Source organism: Danio rerio, chromosome 2 (genome assembly GCF_052040795.2).
Source record: "Danio rerio strain M-AB ecotype USA chromosome 2, GRCz13ab, whole genome shotgun sequence".
Taxonomy (NCBI): domain Eukaryota; kingdom Metazoa; phylum Chordata; class Actinopteri; order Cypriniformes; family Danionidae; genus Danio; species Danio rerio.
The window spans coordinates 63,527,501-63,545,333 of NC_141022.1; the positions used below are offsets into that span (position 1 = coordinate 63,527,501).

Sequence of the window (17,833 nt, forward strand, 5' to 3'; positions counted from 1 at the left end):
GATGATAAATAAGTCTATAATCTATTTAATCTATTGTTTGCATCATGAAGGAGAAATGTTCTGACTCCTGTAATAATCTGGACTGACTAAAAACACAGAACATCACTCTCATCACCTGCTGTCTCTGAGGATGGGCTACTACTACTATTATTAATATTATTATTGCTTATATTGTTATTGTTGTTATTATTATTGTGTTGTTATTATACCTTGAGTCCGTCATTGGTGACGACAGCTAAAGCATTGGGGACAAATTTAGCGGTGTGTTTCTTCTGTATGCTCTGAACACTGGACATCTGAATTATTACCTACACACACACACACACACACACACACACACACACACACACACACACACACACACACACACACACACACACACACAAAGAAACACATTATATATACACACTGTCTAAACACACACATATAAAAACAAACAGAAACATTACATTACACATCACATATGCACACATACAAAAAACTTGTGCGTGTGCATGTGTGTGTGTGTTTGTGTGTGTGCGTGTGTGTGAGTGTGTGGCTCACCTTGGTCTCCTTCAGCAGGACGCTGGAGTGAAAGCAGATGTGCTGACGGGAAACAAACATCTTCCCCTGGTAGATCAGCTCCTTCTGCAGTGCGCAGGTGAAGACTGAAACAGCAGACAGAGTCAGCACACACACACTGCAGACACACACAAACATCTACACTCACACAGACACACACACAGGTCTACACTCACCGTGCTCCAGATCCTCCAGCTCCGGCACCTCTGGGAACAGCCGGTGGAAGCTTCTGTTGTGCTGCTTAAAGCCCTGATCCCAGAACAGAGGAAAATCAGCTTGTGCGTGCGTGCGTGTGTGTGTGTGTGTGTGTGTGTGTGTGTGTGTGTTAGTTCACATATGAGTGGGATGAACAAGAGACTCACATTAGGAACAGTGGATCCATCACAGCGATCCAGACCCTCCTCCTCAATCCTCAAAAACCTGCTGCAAAACAGATCAATAATCAATAATCAATCATGCCAGTAAAACCAGTCAAACACTCAATTACCATCAACTCTGTTAGCGTCAACTCTGCTACAGTCAACTCTGCGACCGTCAACTCTCTTATCGTCAACTCTGTTATCCTCAACTCTGTTATCGTCAACTCTGTATCGTCAACTCTGTTATTGTCAACTCTGTTATTGACTCTTTTATCGTCGACTCTGCTATAGTCAACTCTGTTATCGTCAACTCTGTTATCGTTGACTCTGTTATCGTCAACTCTGGTATTGACTCTGTTATCGTCGACTCTGCTATAGTCAACTCTGTTATCGTCAACTCTGTTATCGTCAACTCTGGTATTGACTCTGTTATCGTCGACTCTGCTATAGTCAACTCTGTTATCGTCAACTCTGTTGTCGATAACTCTGTATCGTCAACTCTGTATTGTCAACTCTGTATCGTCAACTCTGTTATTGACTCTGTTATCGTTGACTCTGCTATAGTCAACTCTGTTATCGTCAACTCTGTATCGTCAACTCTGTATCGTAAACTCTGTATCGTCAACTCTGTTATCAATGACTCTGTTATCGTCGACTCTGTATCATCAACTCTGTTATCGTCAACTCTGTTATCGTCAACTCTGTTATTGACTCTGTTATTGTCGACTCTGCTATAGTCAACTCTGTTATCGTTGACTCTGTTATCGTCGACTCTGCATCATCAACTCTGTATCGTCAACTCTGTATCGTCAACTCTGTTATCGTCAACTCTGTATCGTCAACTCTGTTATCGTTGACTCTGTTATCGTCGACTCTGCATCATCAACTCTGTATCGTCAACTCTGTATCGTCAACTCTGTTATCGTCAACTCTGTTATCGTCAACTCTGTTATCGACAACTATGTATCGTCAACTCTGTTATCGTCAACTCTGTATCGTCAACTCTGTTATCGTTGACTCTGTTATCGTCAACTCTGTTATCGTCAACTCTGTATCGTCAACTCTGTATCGTCAACTCTGTTATCGTCAACTCTGTATCGTCAACTCTGTTATCGTTGACTCTGTTATCGTCGACTCTGCATCATCAACTCTGTATCGTCAACTCTGTATCATCAACTCTGTATCGTCAACTCTGTTATTGTCAACTCTGTTATTGACTCTTTTATCGTCGACTCTGCTATAGTCAACTCTGTTATCGTCAACTCTGTATCGTCAACTCTGTTATCGTTGACTCTGTTATCGTCGACTCTGCATCATCAACTCTGTATCGTCAACTCTGTATCGTCAACTCTGTTATCGTCAACTCTGTTATCGTCAACTCTGTTATTGACTCTTTTATCGTCGACTCTGCTATAGTCAACTCTGTTATCGTCAACTCTGTATCGTCAACTCTGTATCGTCAACTCTGTTATCGTCAACTCTGGTATTGACTCTGTTATCGTCGACTCTGCTATAGTCAACTCTGTTATCGTCAACTCTGTTATCGATAACTCTGTATCGTCAACTCTGTATCGTCAACTCTGTTATCGTTGACTCTGTTATCGTCGACTCTGCATCATCAACTCTGTATCGTCAACTCTGTATCGTCAACTCTGTTATCGTCAACTCTGTTATCGTCAACTCTGTTATTGACTCTTTTATCGTCGACTCTGCTATAGTCAACTCTGTTATCGTCAACTCTGTATCGTCAACTCTGTATCGTCAACTCTGTTATCGTCAACTCTGGTATTGACTCTGTTATCGTCGACTCTGCTATAGTCAACTCTGTTATCGTCAACTCTGTTATCGATAACTCTGTATCGTCAACTCTGTATTGTCAACTCTGTATCGTCAACTCTGTTATTGACTCTGTTATCGTTGACTCTGCTATAGTCAACTCTGTTATCGTCAACTCTGTATCGTCAACTCTGTATCGTAAACTCTGTATCGTCAACTCTGTTATCGTCAACTCTGTTATCGACAACTATGTTTCGTCAACTCTGTTATTGACTCTTTTATCGTCAACTCTGCTATAGTCAACTCTGTTATCGTCAACTCTGTATCGTCAACTCTGTTATCGTTGACTCTGTTATCATCGACTCTGTATCATCAACTCTGTTATCGTCAACTCTGTTATCGTCAACTCTGTTATTGACTCTGTTATCGTCGACTCTGCTATAGTCAACTCTGTTATCGTTGACTCTGTTATCGTCGACTCTGCATCATCAACTCTGTATCGTCAACTCTGTATCGTCAACTCTGTTATCGTCAACTCTGTATCGTCAACTCTGTTATTGTCAACTCTGTTATTGACTCTGTTATCATCGACTCTGCTATAGTCAACTCTGTTATCGTCAACTCTGTTATCGTCAACTCTGTATCGTCAACTCTGTTATCGTTGACTCTGTTATCGTCGACTCTGCATCATCAACTCTGTATCGTCAACTCTGTATCGTCAACTCTGTTATCGTCAACTCTGTTATCGACAACTATGTATCGTCAACTCTGTTATTGACTCTGTTATCGTCAACTCTGCTATAGTCAACTCTGTTATCGTCAACTCTGTTATCGATAACTCTGTATCGTCAACTCTGTATCGTCAACTCTGTTATCGTCAACTCTGTATCGTCAACTCTGTATCGTCAACTCTGTATCGTCAACTCTGTTATCGTCAACTCTGTTATCGTCAACTATGTATCGTCAACTCTGTTATTGACTCTGTTATCGTCAACTCTGCTATAGTCAACTCTGTTACCGTCAACTCTGTATCGTCAACTCTGTATCGTCAACTCTGTTATCGTTGACTCTGTTATCGTCGACTCTGTATCATCAACTCTGTATCGTCAACTCTGTATCATCAACTCTGTATCGTCAACTCTGTATCGTCAACTCTGTATCGTCAACTCTGTTATCGTCAACTCTGTTATCGTCAACTCTGTTATTGACTCTGTTATCGTCAACTCTGTTATCGTCAACTCTGTATCGTTGACTCTGTTATCGTCGACTCTGTATCATCAACTCTGTATCGTCAACTCTGTATCATCAACTCTGTATCGTCAACTCTGTTATCGTCAACTCTGTTATTGACTCTGTTATCGTCAACTCTGTTATCATCAACTCTGTATCGTCAACTCTGTATCGTCAACTCTGTATCGTCAACTCTGTATCGTCAACTCTGTATCATCAACTCTGTATCGTCAACTCTGTATCGTCAACTCTGTATCATCAACTCTGTATCGTCAACTCTGTATCGTCAACTCTGTATCGTCAACTCTGTATCGTCAACTCTGTATCATCAACTCTGTATCGTCAACTCTGTATCGTCAACTCTGTTATCGTCAACTCTGTTATTGTCAACTCTGTTATTGACTCTGTTATCGTCAACTCTGTTATCATCAACTCTGTATCGTCAACTCTGTATCGTCAACTCTGTATCGTCAACTCTGTATCGTCAACTCTGTATCGTCAACTCTGTATCATCAACTCTGTATCGTCAACTCTGTATCGTCAACTCTGTATCGTCAACTCTGTATCATCAACTCTGTATCGTCAACTCTGTATCGTCAACTCTGTTATCGTCAACTCTGTTATCGACAACTCTGTATCGTCAACTCTGTTATTGACTCTGTTATCGTCGACTCTGCTATAGTCAACTCTGTTATCGTCAACTCTGTATCGTCAACTCTGTATCGTCAACTCTGTTATCGTTGACTCTGTTATCGTCGACTCTGTATCGTCAACTCTGTATCGTCAACTCTGTTATCGTTGACTCTGTAACATCAACTCTGTATCGTCAACTCTGTATCGTCAACTCTGTATCGTCAACTCTGTATCGTCAACTCTGTTATCGTCAACTCTGTTATCATCGACTCTTTATCATCGACTCTGTATCGTCAACTCTGTATCGTCAACTCTGTTATCGTCAACTCTGTTATCGTCAACTCTGTTATCGACAACTCTGTATCGTCAACTCTTATTGACTCTGTTATCGTCGATTCTGCTAGAGTCAACTCTGTTATCGTCAACTCTTTATCGTCAACTCTGTATCGTCAACTCTGTTATCGTCGACTCTGTTATCGTCGACTCTGTATCATCAACTCTGTATCGTCAACTCTGTATCGTCAACTCTGTATCGTCAACTCTGTTATCGTCAACTCTGTTATTGACTCTGTTATCGTCGACTCTGCTATAGTCAACTCTGTATCGTCAACTCTGTTATCGTCAACTCTGTTATCGTCAACTCTGTTATCGTCAACTCTGTTATTGACTCTGTTATCGTCGACTCTGCTATAGTCACTCTGTTATCGTCAACTCTGTATCGTCAACTCTGTATCGTCAACTCTGTATTGTCAACTCTGTTATCGTCAACTCTGTTATCGACAACTCTGTATCGTCAACTCTGTATCGTCAACTCTGTATCGTCAACTCTGTTATCGTCGACTCTGTATCATCAACTCTGTATCATCAACTCTGTATCATCAACTCTGTATCGTCAACTCTGTATCGTCAACTCTGTATCGTCAACTCTGTATCGTCAACTCTGTTATCGTTGACTCTGTTATCGTCGACTCTGTATCATCAACTCTGTATCGTCAACTCTGTATCGTCAACTCTGTATCGTCAACTCTGTTATTGACTCTGTTATCGTCGACTCTGCTATCGACAACTCTGTATCGTCAACTCTGTATCGTCAACTCTGTATCGTCAACTCTGTTATTGACTCTGTTATCGTCGACTCTGCTATAGTCAATTCTGTATCGTCAACTCTGTTATCGTCAACTCTGTTATCGTCAACTCTGTTATCGTCAACGCTGTTATTGACTCTGTTATCGTCGACTCTGCTATAGTCACTCTGTTATCGTCAACTCTGTATCGTCAACTCTGTATCGTCAACTCTATATCGTCAACTCTGTTATCGTCAACTCTGTTATCGACAACTCTGTATCGTCAACTCTGTTATTGACTCTGTTATCGTCGACTCTGCTATAGTCAACTCTGTTATCGTCAACTCTGTATCGTCAACTCTGTATCGTCAACTCTGTTATCGTTGACTCTGTTATCGTCGACTCTGTATCATCAACTCTGTATCGTCAACTCTGTATCGTCAACTCTGTATCGTCAACTCTGTTATTGACTCTGTTATCGTCGACTCTGCTATAGTCAACTCTGTATCGTCAACTCTGTATCGTCAACTCTGTTATCGTCAACTCTGTTATCGACAACTCTGTATCGTCAACTCTGTATCGTCAACTCTGTTATTGACTCTGTTATCGTCAACTCTGTATCGTCAACTCTGTTATCGTCAACTCTGTTATCGTCAACTCTGTTATCGTCAACTCTGTTATCGTCAACTCTGTATCGTCAACTCTGTATCGTCAACTCTGTATCGTCAACTCTGTTATCGACAACTCTGTATCGTCAACTCTGTATCGTCAACTCTGTTATTGACTCTGTTATCGTCAACTCTGTATCGTCAACTCTGTATCGTCAACTCTGTTATCGTCAACTCTGTTATTGACTCTGTTATCGTCAACTCTGTATCGTCAACTCTGTATCGTCAACTCTGTATCGTCAACTCTGTTATCGTCAACTCTGTTATCGACAACTCTGTATCGTCAACTCTGTATCGTCAACTCTGTTATTGACTCTGTTATCGTCAACTCTGTATCGTCAACTCTGTTATCGTCAACTCTGTTATCGTCAACTCTGTTATTGACTCTGTTATCGTCAACTCTGCTATAGTCACTCTGTTATCGTCAACTCTGTATCGTCAACTCTGTATCGTCAACTCTGTTATCGTCAACTCTGTTATCGACAACTCTGTATCGTCAACTCTGTATCGTCAACTCTGTATCGTCAACTCTGTATCGTCGACTCTGTATCATCAACTCTGTTATCGACAACTCTGTATCGTCAACTCTGTTATTGACTCTGTTATCGTTGACTCTGCTATAGTCAACTCTGTTATCGTCAACTCTGTATCGTCAACTCTGTATCGTAAACTCTGTATCGTCAACTCTGTTATCGTCAACTCTGTTATCGACAACTATGTTTCGTCAACTCTGTTATTGACTCTTTTATCGTCAACTCTGCTATAGTCAACTCTGTTATCGTCAACTCTGTATCGTCAACTCTGTTATCGTTGACTCTGTTATCATCGACTCTGTATCATCAACTCTGTTATCGTCAACTCTGTTATCGTCAACTCTGTTATTGACTCTGTTATCGTCGACTCTGCTATAGTCAACTCTGTTATCGTTGACTCTGTTATCGTCGACTCTGCATCATCAACTCTGTATCGTCAACTCTGTATCGTCAACTCTGTTATCGTCAACTCTGTATCGTCAACTCTGTTATTGTCAACTCTGTTATTGACTCTGTTATCATCGACTCTGCTATAGTCAACTCTGTTATCGTCAACTCTGTTATCGTCAACTCTGTATCGTCAACTCTGTTATCGTCAACTCTGTTATCGTCAACTCTGTTATCGACAACTATGTATCGTCAACTCTGTTATTGACTCTGTTATCGTCAACTCTGCTATAGTCAACTCTGTTATCGTCAACTCTGTTATCGATAACTCTGTATCGTCAACTCTGTATCGTCAACTCTGTTATCGTCAACTCTGTATCGTCAACTCTGTATCGTCAACTCTGTATCGTCAACTCTGTATCGTCAACTCTGTTATCGTCAACTCTGTTATCGACAACTATGTATCGTCAACTCTGTTATTGACTCTGTTATCGTCAACTCTGCTATAGTCAACTCTGTTATCGTCAACTCTGTTATCGATAACTCTGTATCGTCAACTCTGTATCGTCAACTCTGTTATCGTCAACTCTGTATCGTCAACTCTGTATCGTCAACTCTGTATCGTCAACTCTGTTATCGTCAACTCTGTTATCGACAACTATGTATCGTCAACTCTGTTATTGACTCTGTTATCGTCAACTCTGCTATAGTCAACTCTGTTACCGTCAACTCTGTATCGTCAACTCTGTATCGTCAACTCTGTTATCGTTGACTCTGTTATCGTCGACTCTGTATCATCAACTCTGTATCGTCAACTCTGTATCATCAACTCTGTATCGTCGACTCTGTATCATCAACTCTGTATCGTCAACTCTGTATCGTCAACTCTGTTATCGTCAACTCTGTTATCGTCAACTCTGTTATTGACTCTGTTATCGTCAACTCTGTTATCGTCAACTCTGTATCGTTGACTCTGTTATCGTCGACTCTGTATCATCAACTCTGTATCGTCAACTCTGTATCATCAACTCTGTATCGTCAACTCTGTTATCGTCAACTCTGTTATTGACTCTGTTATCGTCAACTCTGTTATCATCAACTCTGTATCGTCAACTCTGTATCGTCAACTCTGTATCGTCAACTCTGTATCGTCAACTCTGTATCATCAACTCTGTATCGTCAACTCTGTATCGTCAACTCTGTATCGTCAACTCTGTATCGTCAACTCTGTATCGTCAACTCTGTATCGTCAACTCTGTATCGTCAACTCTGTATCGTCAACTCTGTATCATCAACTCTGTATCGTCAACTCTGTATCGTCAACTCTGTTATCGTCAACTCTGTTATTGTCAACTCTGTTATTGACTCTGTTATCGTCAACTCTGTTATCATCAACTCTGTATCGTCAACTCTGTATCGTCAACTCTGTATCGTCAACTCTGTATCGTCAACTCTGTATCATCAACTCTGTATCGTCAACTCTGTATCGTCAACTCTGTATCGTCAACTCTGTATCATCAACTCTGTATCGTCAACTCTGTATCGTCAACTCTGTTATCGTCAACTCTGTTATCGACAACTCTGTATCGTCAACTCTGTTATTGACTCTGTTATCGTCGACTCTGCTATAGTCAACTCTGTTATCGTCAACTCTGTATCGTCAACTCTGTATCGTCAACTCTGTTATCGTTGACTCTGTTATCGTCGACTCTGTATCGTCAACTCTGTATCGTCAACTCTGTTATCGTTGACTCTGTAACATCAACTCTGTATCGTCAACTCTGTATCGTCAACTCTGTATCGTCAACTCTGTATCGTCAACTCTGTTATCGTCAACTCTGTTATCGTCGACTCTTTATCATCGACTCTGTATCGTCAACTCTGTATCGTCAACTCTGTTATCGTCAACTCTGTTATCGTCAACTCTGTTATCGACAACTCTGTATCGTCAACTCTTATTGACTCTGTTATCGTCGATTCTGCTAGAGTCAACTCTGTTATCGTCAACTCTGTATCGTCAACTCTGTATCGTCAACTCTGTTATCGTCGACTCTGTTATCGTCGACTCTGTATCATCAACTCTGTATCGTCAACTCTGTATCGTCAACTCTGTATCGTCAACTCTGTTATCGTCAACTCTGTTATTGACTCTGTTATCGTCGACTCTGCTATAGTCAACTCTGTTATCGTCAACTCTGTATCGTCAACTCTGTATCGTCAACTCTGTTATCATCAACTCTGTTATCGACAACTCTGTATCGTCAACTCTGTATCGTCAACTCTGTTATTGACTCTGTTATCGTCGACTCTGCTATAGTCAACTCTGTATCGTCAACTCTGTTATCGTCAACTCTGTTATCGTCATCTCTGTTATCCTCAACTCTGTTATTGACTCTGTTATCGTCGACTCTGCTATAGTCACTCTGTTATCGTCAACTCTGTATCGTCAACTCTGTATCGTCAACTCTGTATTGTCAACTCTGTTATCGTCAACTCTGTTATCGACAACTCTGTATCGTCAACTCTGTATCGTCAACTCTGTATCGTCAACTCTGTTATCGTCGACTCTGTATCATCAACTCTGTATCATCAACTCTGTATCATCAACTCTGTATCGTCAATTCTGTATCGTCAACTCTGTATCGTCAACTCTGTATCGTCAACTCTGTTATCGTTGACTCTGTTATCGTCGACTCTGTATCATCAACTCTGTATCGTCAACTCTGTATCGTCAACTCTGTTATTGACTCTGTTATCGTCGACTCTGCTATCGACAACTCTGTATCGTCAACTCTGTATCGTCAACTCTGTATCGTCAACTCTGTTATTGACTCTGTTATCGTCGACTCTGCTATAGTCAACTCTGTATCGTCAACTCTGTTATCGTCAACTCTGTTATCGTCAACTCTGTTATCGTCAACGCTGTTATTGACTCTGTTATCGTCGACTCTGCTATAGTCACTCTGTTATCGTCAACTCTGTATCGTCAACTCTGTATCGTCAACTCTATATCGTCAACTCTGTTATCGTCAACTCTGTTATCGACAACCCTGTATCGTCAACTCTGTTATTGACTCTGTTATCGTCGACTCTGCTATAGTCAACTCTGTTATCGTCAACTCTGTATCGTCAACTCTGTATCGTCAACTCTGTTATCGTCGACTCTGTATCATCAACTCTGTATCGTCAACTCTGTATCGTCAACTCTGTATCGTCAACTCTGTTATTGACTCTGTTATCGTCGACTCTGCTATAGTCAACTCTGTATCGTCAACTCTGTATCGTCAACTCTGTTATCGTCAACTCTGTTATCGACAACTCTGTATCGTCAACTCTGTATCGTCAACTCTGTTATTGACTCTGTTATCGTCAACTCTGTATCGTCAACTCTGTTATCGTCAACTCTGTTATCGTCAACTCTGTTATCGTCAACTCTGTTATCGTCAACTCTGTATCGTCAACTCTGTATCGTCAACTCTGTATCGTCAACTCTGTTATCGACAACTCTGTATCGTCAACTCTGTATCGTCAACTCTGTTATTGACTCTGTTATCGTCAACTCTGTATCGTCAACTCTGTATCGTCAACTCTGTTATCGTCAACTCTGTTATTGACTCTGTTATCGTCAACTCTGTATCGTCAACTCTGTATCGTCAACTCTGTATCGTCAACTCTGTTATCGTCAACTCTGTTATCGACAACTCTGTATCGTCAACTCTGTATCGTCAACTCTGTTATTGACTCTGTTATCGTCAACTCTGTATCGTCAACTCTGTTATTGACTCTGTTATCGTCAACTCTGTATCGTCAACTCTGTATCGTCAACTCTGTATCGTCAACTCTGTTATCGTCAACTCTGTTATCGACAACTCTGTTATTGACTCTGTTATCGTCAACTCTGTATCGTCAACTCTGTTATCGTCAACTCTGTTATCGTCAACTCTGTTATTGACTCTGTTATCGTCAACTCTGCTATAGTCACTCTGTTATCGTCAACTCTGTATCGTCAACTCTGTATCGTCAACTCTGTATCGTCAACTCTGTTATCGTCAACTCTGTTATCGACAACTCTGTATCGTCAACTCTGTATCGTCAACTCTGTTATTGACTCTGTTATCGTCAACTCTGTATCGTCAACTCTGTTATCGTCAACTCTGTATCGTCAACTCTGTATCGTCAACTCTGTATCGTCAACTCTGTATCGTCAACTCTGTTATCGTCAACTCTGTTATCGACAACTCTGTATCGTCAACTCTGTATCGTCAACTCTGTATCGTCAACTCTGTATCGTCAACTCTGTATCGTCAACTCTGTTATCGTCAACTCTGTATCGTCAACTCTGTATCGTCAACTCTGTATCGTCAACTCTGTATCGTCAACTCTGTTATCGTCAACTCTGTTATCGACAACTCTGTATCGTCAACTCTGTATCGTCAACTCTGTTATTGACTCTGTTATCGTCAACTCTGTATCGTCAACTCTGTATCGTCAACTCTGTATCGTCAACTCTGTTATCGTCAACTCTGTTATCGACAACTCTGTTATTGACTCTGTTATCGTCAACTCTGTATCGTCAACTCTGTTATCGTCAACTCTGTTATCGTCAACTCTGTTATTGACTCTGTTATCGTCAACTCTGCTATAGTCACTCTGTTATCGTCAACTCTGTATCGTCAACTCTGTATCGTCAACTCTGTATCGTCAACTCTGTTATCGTCAACTCTGTTATCGACAACTCTGTATCGTCAACTCTGTATCGTCAACTCTGTTATTGACTCTGTTATCGTCAACTCTGTATCGTCAACTCTGTTATCGTCAACTCTGTATCGTCAACTCTGTATCGTCAACTCTGTATCGTCAACTCTGTATCGTCAACTCTGTTATCGTCAACTCTGTTATCGACAACTCTGTATCGTCAACTCTGTATCGTCAACTCTGTTATTGACTCTGTTATCGTCAACTCTGTATCGTCAACTCTGTTATCGTCAACTCTGTATCGTCAACTCTGTATCGTCAACTCTGTATCGTCAACTCTGTATCGTCGACTCTGTATCATCAACTCTGTTATCGACAACTCTGTTATCTTCAACTCTGTCACCGTCAACTATTTGAACATTTAGTAACAGAGTCATGTGTTCAGTTCAGTTGTACAAAAAAAAAAAAAAACTACTAATACTTCCCTGCTTAGACTTTACAGACCTGAAACTTGCCTTTAGTACTTATTTATTGTTGCTCTTAGTTGTGTAAATTGCTTCCTTGTCCTCATTTGTAAGTCGCTTTGGATAAAAGCGTCTGCTAAATGACTAAATGTAAATGTAAATGTTCAGTTACTTTAGTCACATGACTGTCCATTAGTCTGCTTACTGTGAGTTGTTCTTCTCCAGGAGCTCCAGCTGCGCCTCTGCTACGCTCTGAAAGGTTTTGCTGTCTGAAGATCTTCTCATGATGCTCTTGGGCTTCACTGTCACTCCACTGGTCTGAGGACGATACCTGAACACACACACACACACACACACACACACACGGTTGAGCCTCACATATGCATCTGTGTAACATGAAACAAAGATAGTGAAAACATGTTCACTTCTAAATAAAGATCATATCAGGCCAGAAGCAGATTACTCAGTTCAGAAATACACTCATATTGAGAATGTTCTGTGTTCTAGAGCTCTTCTCCACACACTCACACACACACACTGCTGATCACTGACACACACTCAAACACTACATTCAGCAGTTTTTCATTAAAGTCATGTTAAGCTCAATATTATTCGCCCCTTCAGCAATATTAGTGTTGGATTGTCTCCAGAACAAACCACTGTTATACAATGACTTGCCTAACTTTACCCTAATTACCCTAGTGAAGCCTTCACATGTTACTGTAAGCTGAACACTAGTGTCTTGAAGATTATCCAGTCTAATATTATGAGCTGTCATCATGGAGAAGAGAATTAGAGATGATTAGAAATGTGCTGGAGACATCTGCTGTCCGTTAAACAGAAATTGGGGACAAAATAAAACAATTAAAATTGAACAGGAGGTTGAATAACACACACACACACACGCACACACACAAAACAAACACAAAACAAACACACACACACACACACACACACACACACACACACACACACACACACACACACACACACACACACACACACACACCACACACACAAACACACACACACAAACACACCACATACAATACGTTTAGAAAGCACACATAATCACCAAAGCTGTGTCATGGGAAAGCTGATAGTGACATATCTAATAGTTTATGAGTTGTGTGTGTGTGTGTGTGTGTGTGTGTGTGTGTGTGTGTCCCGGAGGCTCATTTTTACTCTACTTCACCGGTAAAAATGAACACAGACAGGTTGAGTTTCACACGTGCCTCAACACTTTCAGTTCCTGAAGCTCTGATAATCCACCAAAACATCTTCAAGGGAAAATATAATTACAATAACAACATCTTAATGTGTTGAAGTTGATCTATATATAATATTGGACATGAGTTGAATTATACAATAAAATATGCAAATATATAATAAAAATAACTCATAAACCGGTCTGATTACATTCCAGTGATTTGCACATTGTAGGATTATATTTGTTTTATATGTTGATGCCTTTTCTTCTGTTAACATGTGTGTGTGTGTGTGTGTGTGTGTGTGTGTGCGCGTGTGTTTCTCACCCTGAGCTGTCCAGAGAAAACCTCCTGCTGATCTTCCTGCTGCTCATGATGAAGCTGCTGCTGTTGTCAGAATCGGTGCTTCTGCTGTACATCAGTGCGTTATATTCACACATCAGTCAGATCTGATGATGACCACGCCCACACAATGATGACCACGCCCACTCCTGCCACAGACACTCCCACCTGCATCACCATGACTCTTCTGAATGCTTAAAGACATTTCTTAATGCAAATGTTGTGTGTCTGACCCCGCCTTCTGAGCAAAAACACATGACTGAGACACACCTGCGCGCGCACACACACACACACTGACATTTACTCTCACTGCACACGGAATAAGGAAACAAGAAAAACACTTTCATTTCAAACGTTCTGATCAGATACAGGCGTCTGAGAGGACACACACACACACACGCACACACACACACACAGAATGTTCCTCACGGTTCATTAATCAGGATAAATGGCACAATACAAGCAATCACACACACAGATACATACACACACAGATACACAAATATATGGACTCACACGCACATACACACATACATACCCTCAAACACACACATATACATATGCAATGATATACACACACACACATACATGTAAACACACTCCATCACAAACACATTTACAGACAAATTCATACACACACACACAGACCCTCACACAAACATATGCAATCACACACACACACACACACACACACACACACACACAGTACAACACACAACATATGTAAACATACAGTCCCACAAACACGTACAAACAAACGCAAACAATATGTATATGTAAATGAGCAGCTCAGTGTGTGTGTGTGTGTGTGTGTGTGTGCAGAACTCAGATATGATCATTAGTTTGTCATGAGCAGCTCAGGCCTCACACACTGATATCACACACCGGACAGCAGAAGAGGTTACTCAGGGAGAGCACAAACACACACACAGCAGACAGAACAGAGTGGACGCTCAGAGGACAATGAGGAGGAAGAACAGCTCACATTACACACACACACCCCCACTGAGACATATTATTAGAGCACCACACACACACATGCACACACAAACACACACACGCACACCTTGCTTTGTCTGATGTTGTTTGCAGAATTCATTCAACCACATGAAAAAATCCTTTGAATAGGTCAAACACTATAGGATTTACTGTAGATCCCCACAGTGTGTTTACCCATACCATAGTGAAGTACTCCAATACATAATCTGCTCTGGTGATTACACTGTCGCTACGGTAACATGGCAGCTATAGTAACTGATCTGTCGTGGTGATTCTACAGTTACTATGGAAACACACTAGCTATAGTAACTGATCTGTTGTGGTGATTCTACAGTTGCTATGGTAACACAGTAGCTACAGTAACTGATCTGTTGTAGTGATTCTACAGTTGCTATGGTAACACAGTAGCTACAGTAACTGATCTGTTGTGGTGATTCTACAGTTGCTATGGTAACACAGCAGCTATAGTAACTGATCTGTGTAGTGATGTTTAGTAAAACTGGAGTACACTACAGTATGTATCAGTTCAGTATAGTTATTACTACAGCATGCTGAAGCGTTCATTAACAGTGGGTTGTGAATACTGTCGTATATACTCTACTATGGTTCAGTTTACTATAACATACTGTAGTATATATATATATATATATATATATATATATATCATATTTAAAAAGTATGCCTTATTGAAACTGAAACACACACACACACACACACGCACACATTTCAATAACATTCAATGTATGTGTGTGTGTTTGAGTCCATAATGAATCAGTGACTGATGAACAATTAAGAGGAGCTAATTAAAATGAAGATGTAACGATGCTGATGTGTTACATCAGTCTTGTGCCACCCAGCGTATGTGTGTGTGTGTGTGTTTGTAACATATCAGGACACTTGTATAATGTCAAGTGCATGACACAGGTGCAGGAGAAGGTGACATGACCAGGCCCACACAGAATCAGCGCGCGCAGAATTCTGCAGACGTTTAGCCCATCATTGATTCTGCTTATTCACTTGAATAATTGTGTGTGCATTTATATTTATTCAGTTTTAAGGTAATTTCAGTAATATTATACATTAATATGAAAATATTTATATGATTTATGCATGCAGTGTGTACAGTCATGTGTTCTGTCTTTAGTAGAGATATCATATGAGAGACTTGATTTGTTTACCAAATACGTGGATCTAACTGGATTTGCATTGTAAACATTAAATACAAGTTTAAAAGGTATTATTTATTATTTCATACATTACGGTTTTAGTTATAATACTCCCAAAATAAATCTGCAGATTTATAACAAAATTCTGCGCAGAAATAGCAAAAACTGTGCGCAGATTCCGTCTGGCACTACTTATGACCAAATGTCCCCACAAGTATAGCAATTCCAGCAAATGTTGACCTTGTAGAGACACTGTTTTGGTCTTCATGAGGAGCAGGGCTGAACAGGGCGACAGAATGAACAGTGGAGATGTAGAAGAGCAGAGTGTTTACTGTGAGGGGCCAGTTTAGAGAATATACATGTGCAGTAAACACAGCATTACACACATGGAGAGAGAGAGAGCGAGAGAGAGAGAGAGCGAGAGAGAGAGAGAGCAGAGAGCAGAGAGTGTGTGTGTGTGTACATTATTACTCACGCTGATTCTCTGTTCTGCAGACCCACAGATGATTGTGTCTCAGCGGGTTTGATCTTCACCTGCGACACACTGAGCTCGGCTGTCAGGTCACGTGACGCAGCAGATTCTGAACTCCTTCATGATGCAGAGGCGAGTGTAGAAGTGAAGTGTGTGTGAAGAGTTATTCTGGGCTCCAGAGGATGACTCACGCCTCATCAAACACGAATGTTCATCACTGTCTCACACATTTACACTTCATTTCAAACATGTCCAGGCTGCTCAACATCAGACCCACATCTTAAAACACTAACAAGCCAGAGAAATAGTTTGTTTTGAGATATATATATATATGAATAATTTGTCAAAATAATTATTAAAGGGCCCCTATTATGCAGAGATGTTTCACCCCAGCAGTGTGTGTGTGTGAGCAGTGTGAGTATCTCCAGCAGCCTCTGATGCTCATCATGAGTGAATTGTGTAATCACCTGATGCAGAATCCCTGTGATTGACATTCTCCCTCTGTACGTGTCATCAGAGGGGGAAAGCCCCGCCCACTAGTGCCCATCATCTCTCCCTCATTAAGCTCTTAATGCATCCAGTTAAACTAAATAAATAATAAACATCTGTGTGTGTCTGGCTGATGTAATGGTGGACTAGTAAAGGACAGACGCTATAATGGTAAACCGCCTCCATCAGGGCACACACAGTTCATCAGCAGATCAACACACCGCGTCTGTTTTTGTGCTCGATGACTCTCAGAATATGAGATGAATGCAGAGATTAGATGGCGCCTGACACACGTGTGCTGTAGAGTCACACACACACACACACACACACACACACACACACACACACACACACACACACACACACACAGTAATGATGACACAGGGATGATCTCAGACACTGTCGACCCTTCATGATCTCTCGGACCTGTGGTTGAAAGCGTTCTGCTTCTGCACACAGACGGTTTCCACTGTTTACGACACTCCTGCATGGATAAACAGAGAATATCCACTAAAATATACTGGGTCATGCCAACCTAACACTTGATAAAATACACCCACCACATCCCAAAGCTGCTCTATTGGATTGAGCTCTGGTGACTGTGGAGGCCATTTGAGTACAGTGAACTCATCGTCATGTTCAGCAGTCTGAGATGATTGAGCTTTATGACATGCTGCGTTATCCTGCTGGAAGTAGCCATCAGAAGATGGAGACACTGTGCTCATAAAGGGATGGACATGGTCAGCAGCAATACTCAGGTAGGCTGTGGCGTTGATGCTCAATTGGT

The 17,833-nt window shown here is 41.0% G+C and overlaps 1 protein-coding gene across 4 annotated transcripts in view; it reads right to left on the reverse strand.

Annotated features, from left to right (window-relative positions):
• Window positions 1-16,845, reverse strand: part of LOC101884729 (protein Aster-A) — a 23,578-nt gene extending 6,733 nt beyond the window's left edge. Inside the window, exons 1-7 of one of the 4 annotated variants that reach the window (XM_087241762.1) lie at window positions 16,561-16,674; window positions 13,906-14,190; window positions 12,576-12,701; window positions 924-984; window positions 738-810; window positions 544-647; window positions 210-308 (exon numbers count right to left, since the gene is read on the reverse strand). In XM_087241762.1, coding sequence (XP_087097888.1) covers window positions 210-308; window positions 544-647; window positions 738-810; window positions 924-984; window positions 12,576-12,701; window positions 13,906-14,018 — 576 coding nt within the window. In that variant the 5' untranslated portion in view covers window positions 14,019-14,190; window positions 16,561-16,674. Of the gene's footprint in view, window positions 1-209; window positions 309-543; window positions 648-737; window positions 811-923; window positions 985-12,575; window positions 12,702-13,905; window positions 14,524-16,560 lie in introns of those variants that run through there. The other 3 variants (XM_087241763.1, XM_087241764.1, XM_087241765.1) reach the window with 3 other exon arrangements.
• Window positions 16,846-17,833: the final 988 nt, after the last annotated feature.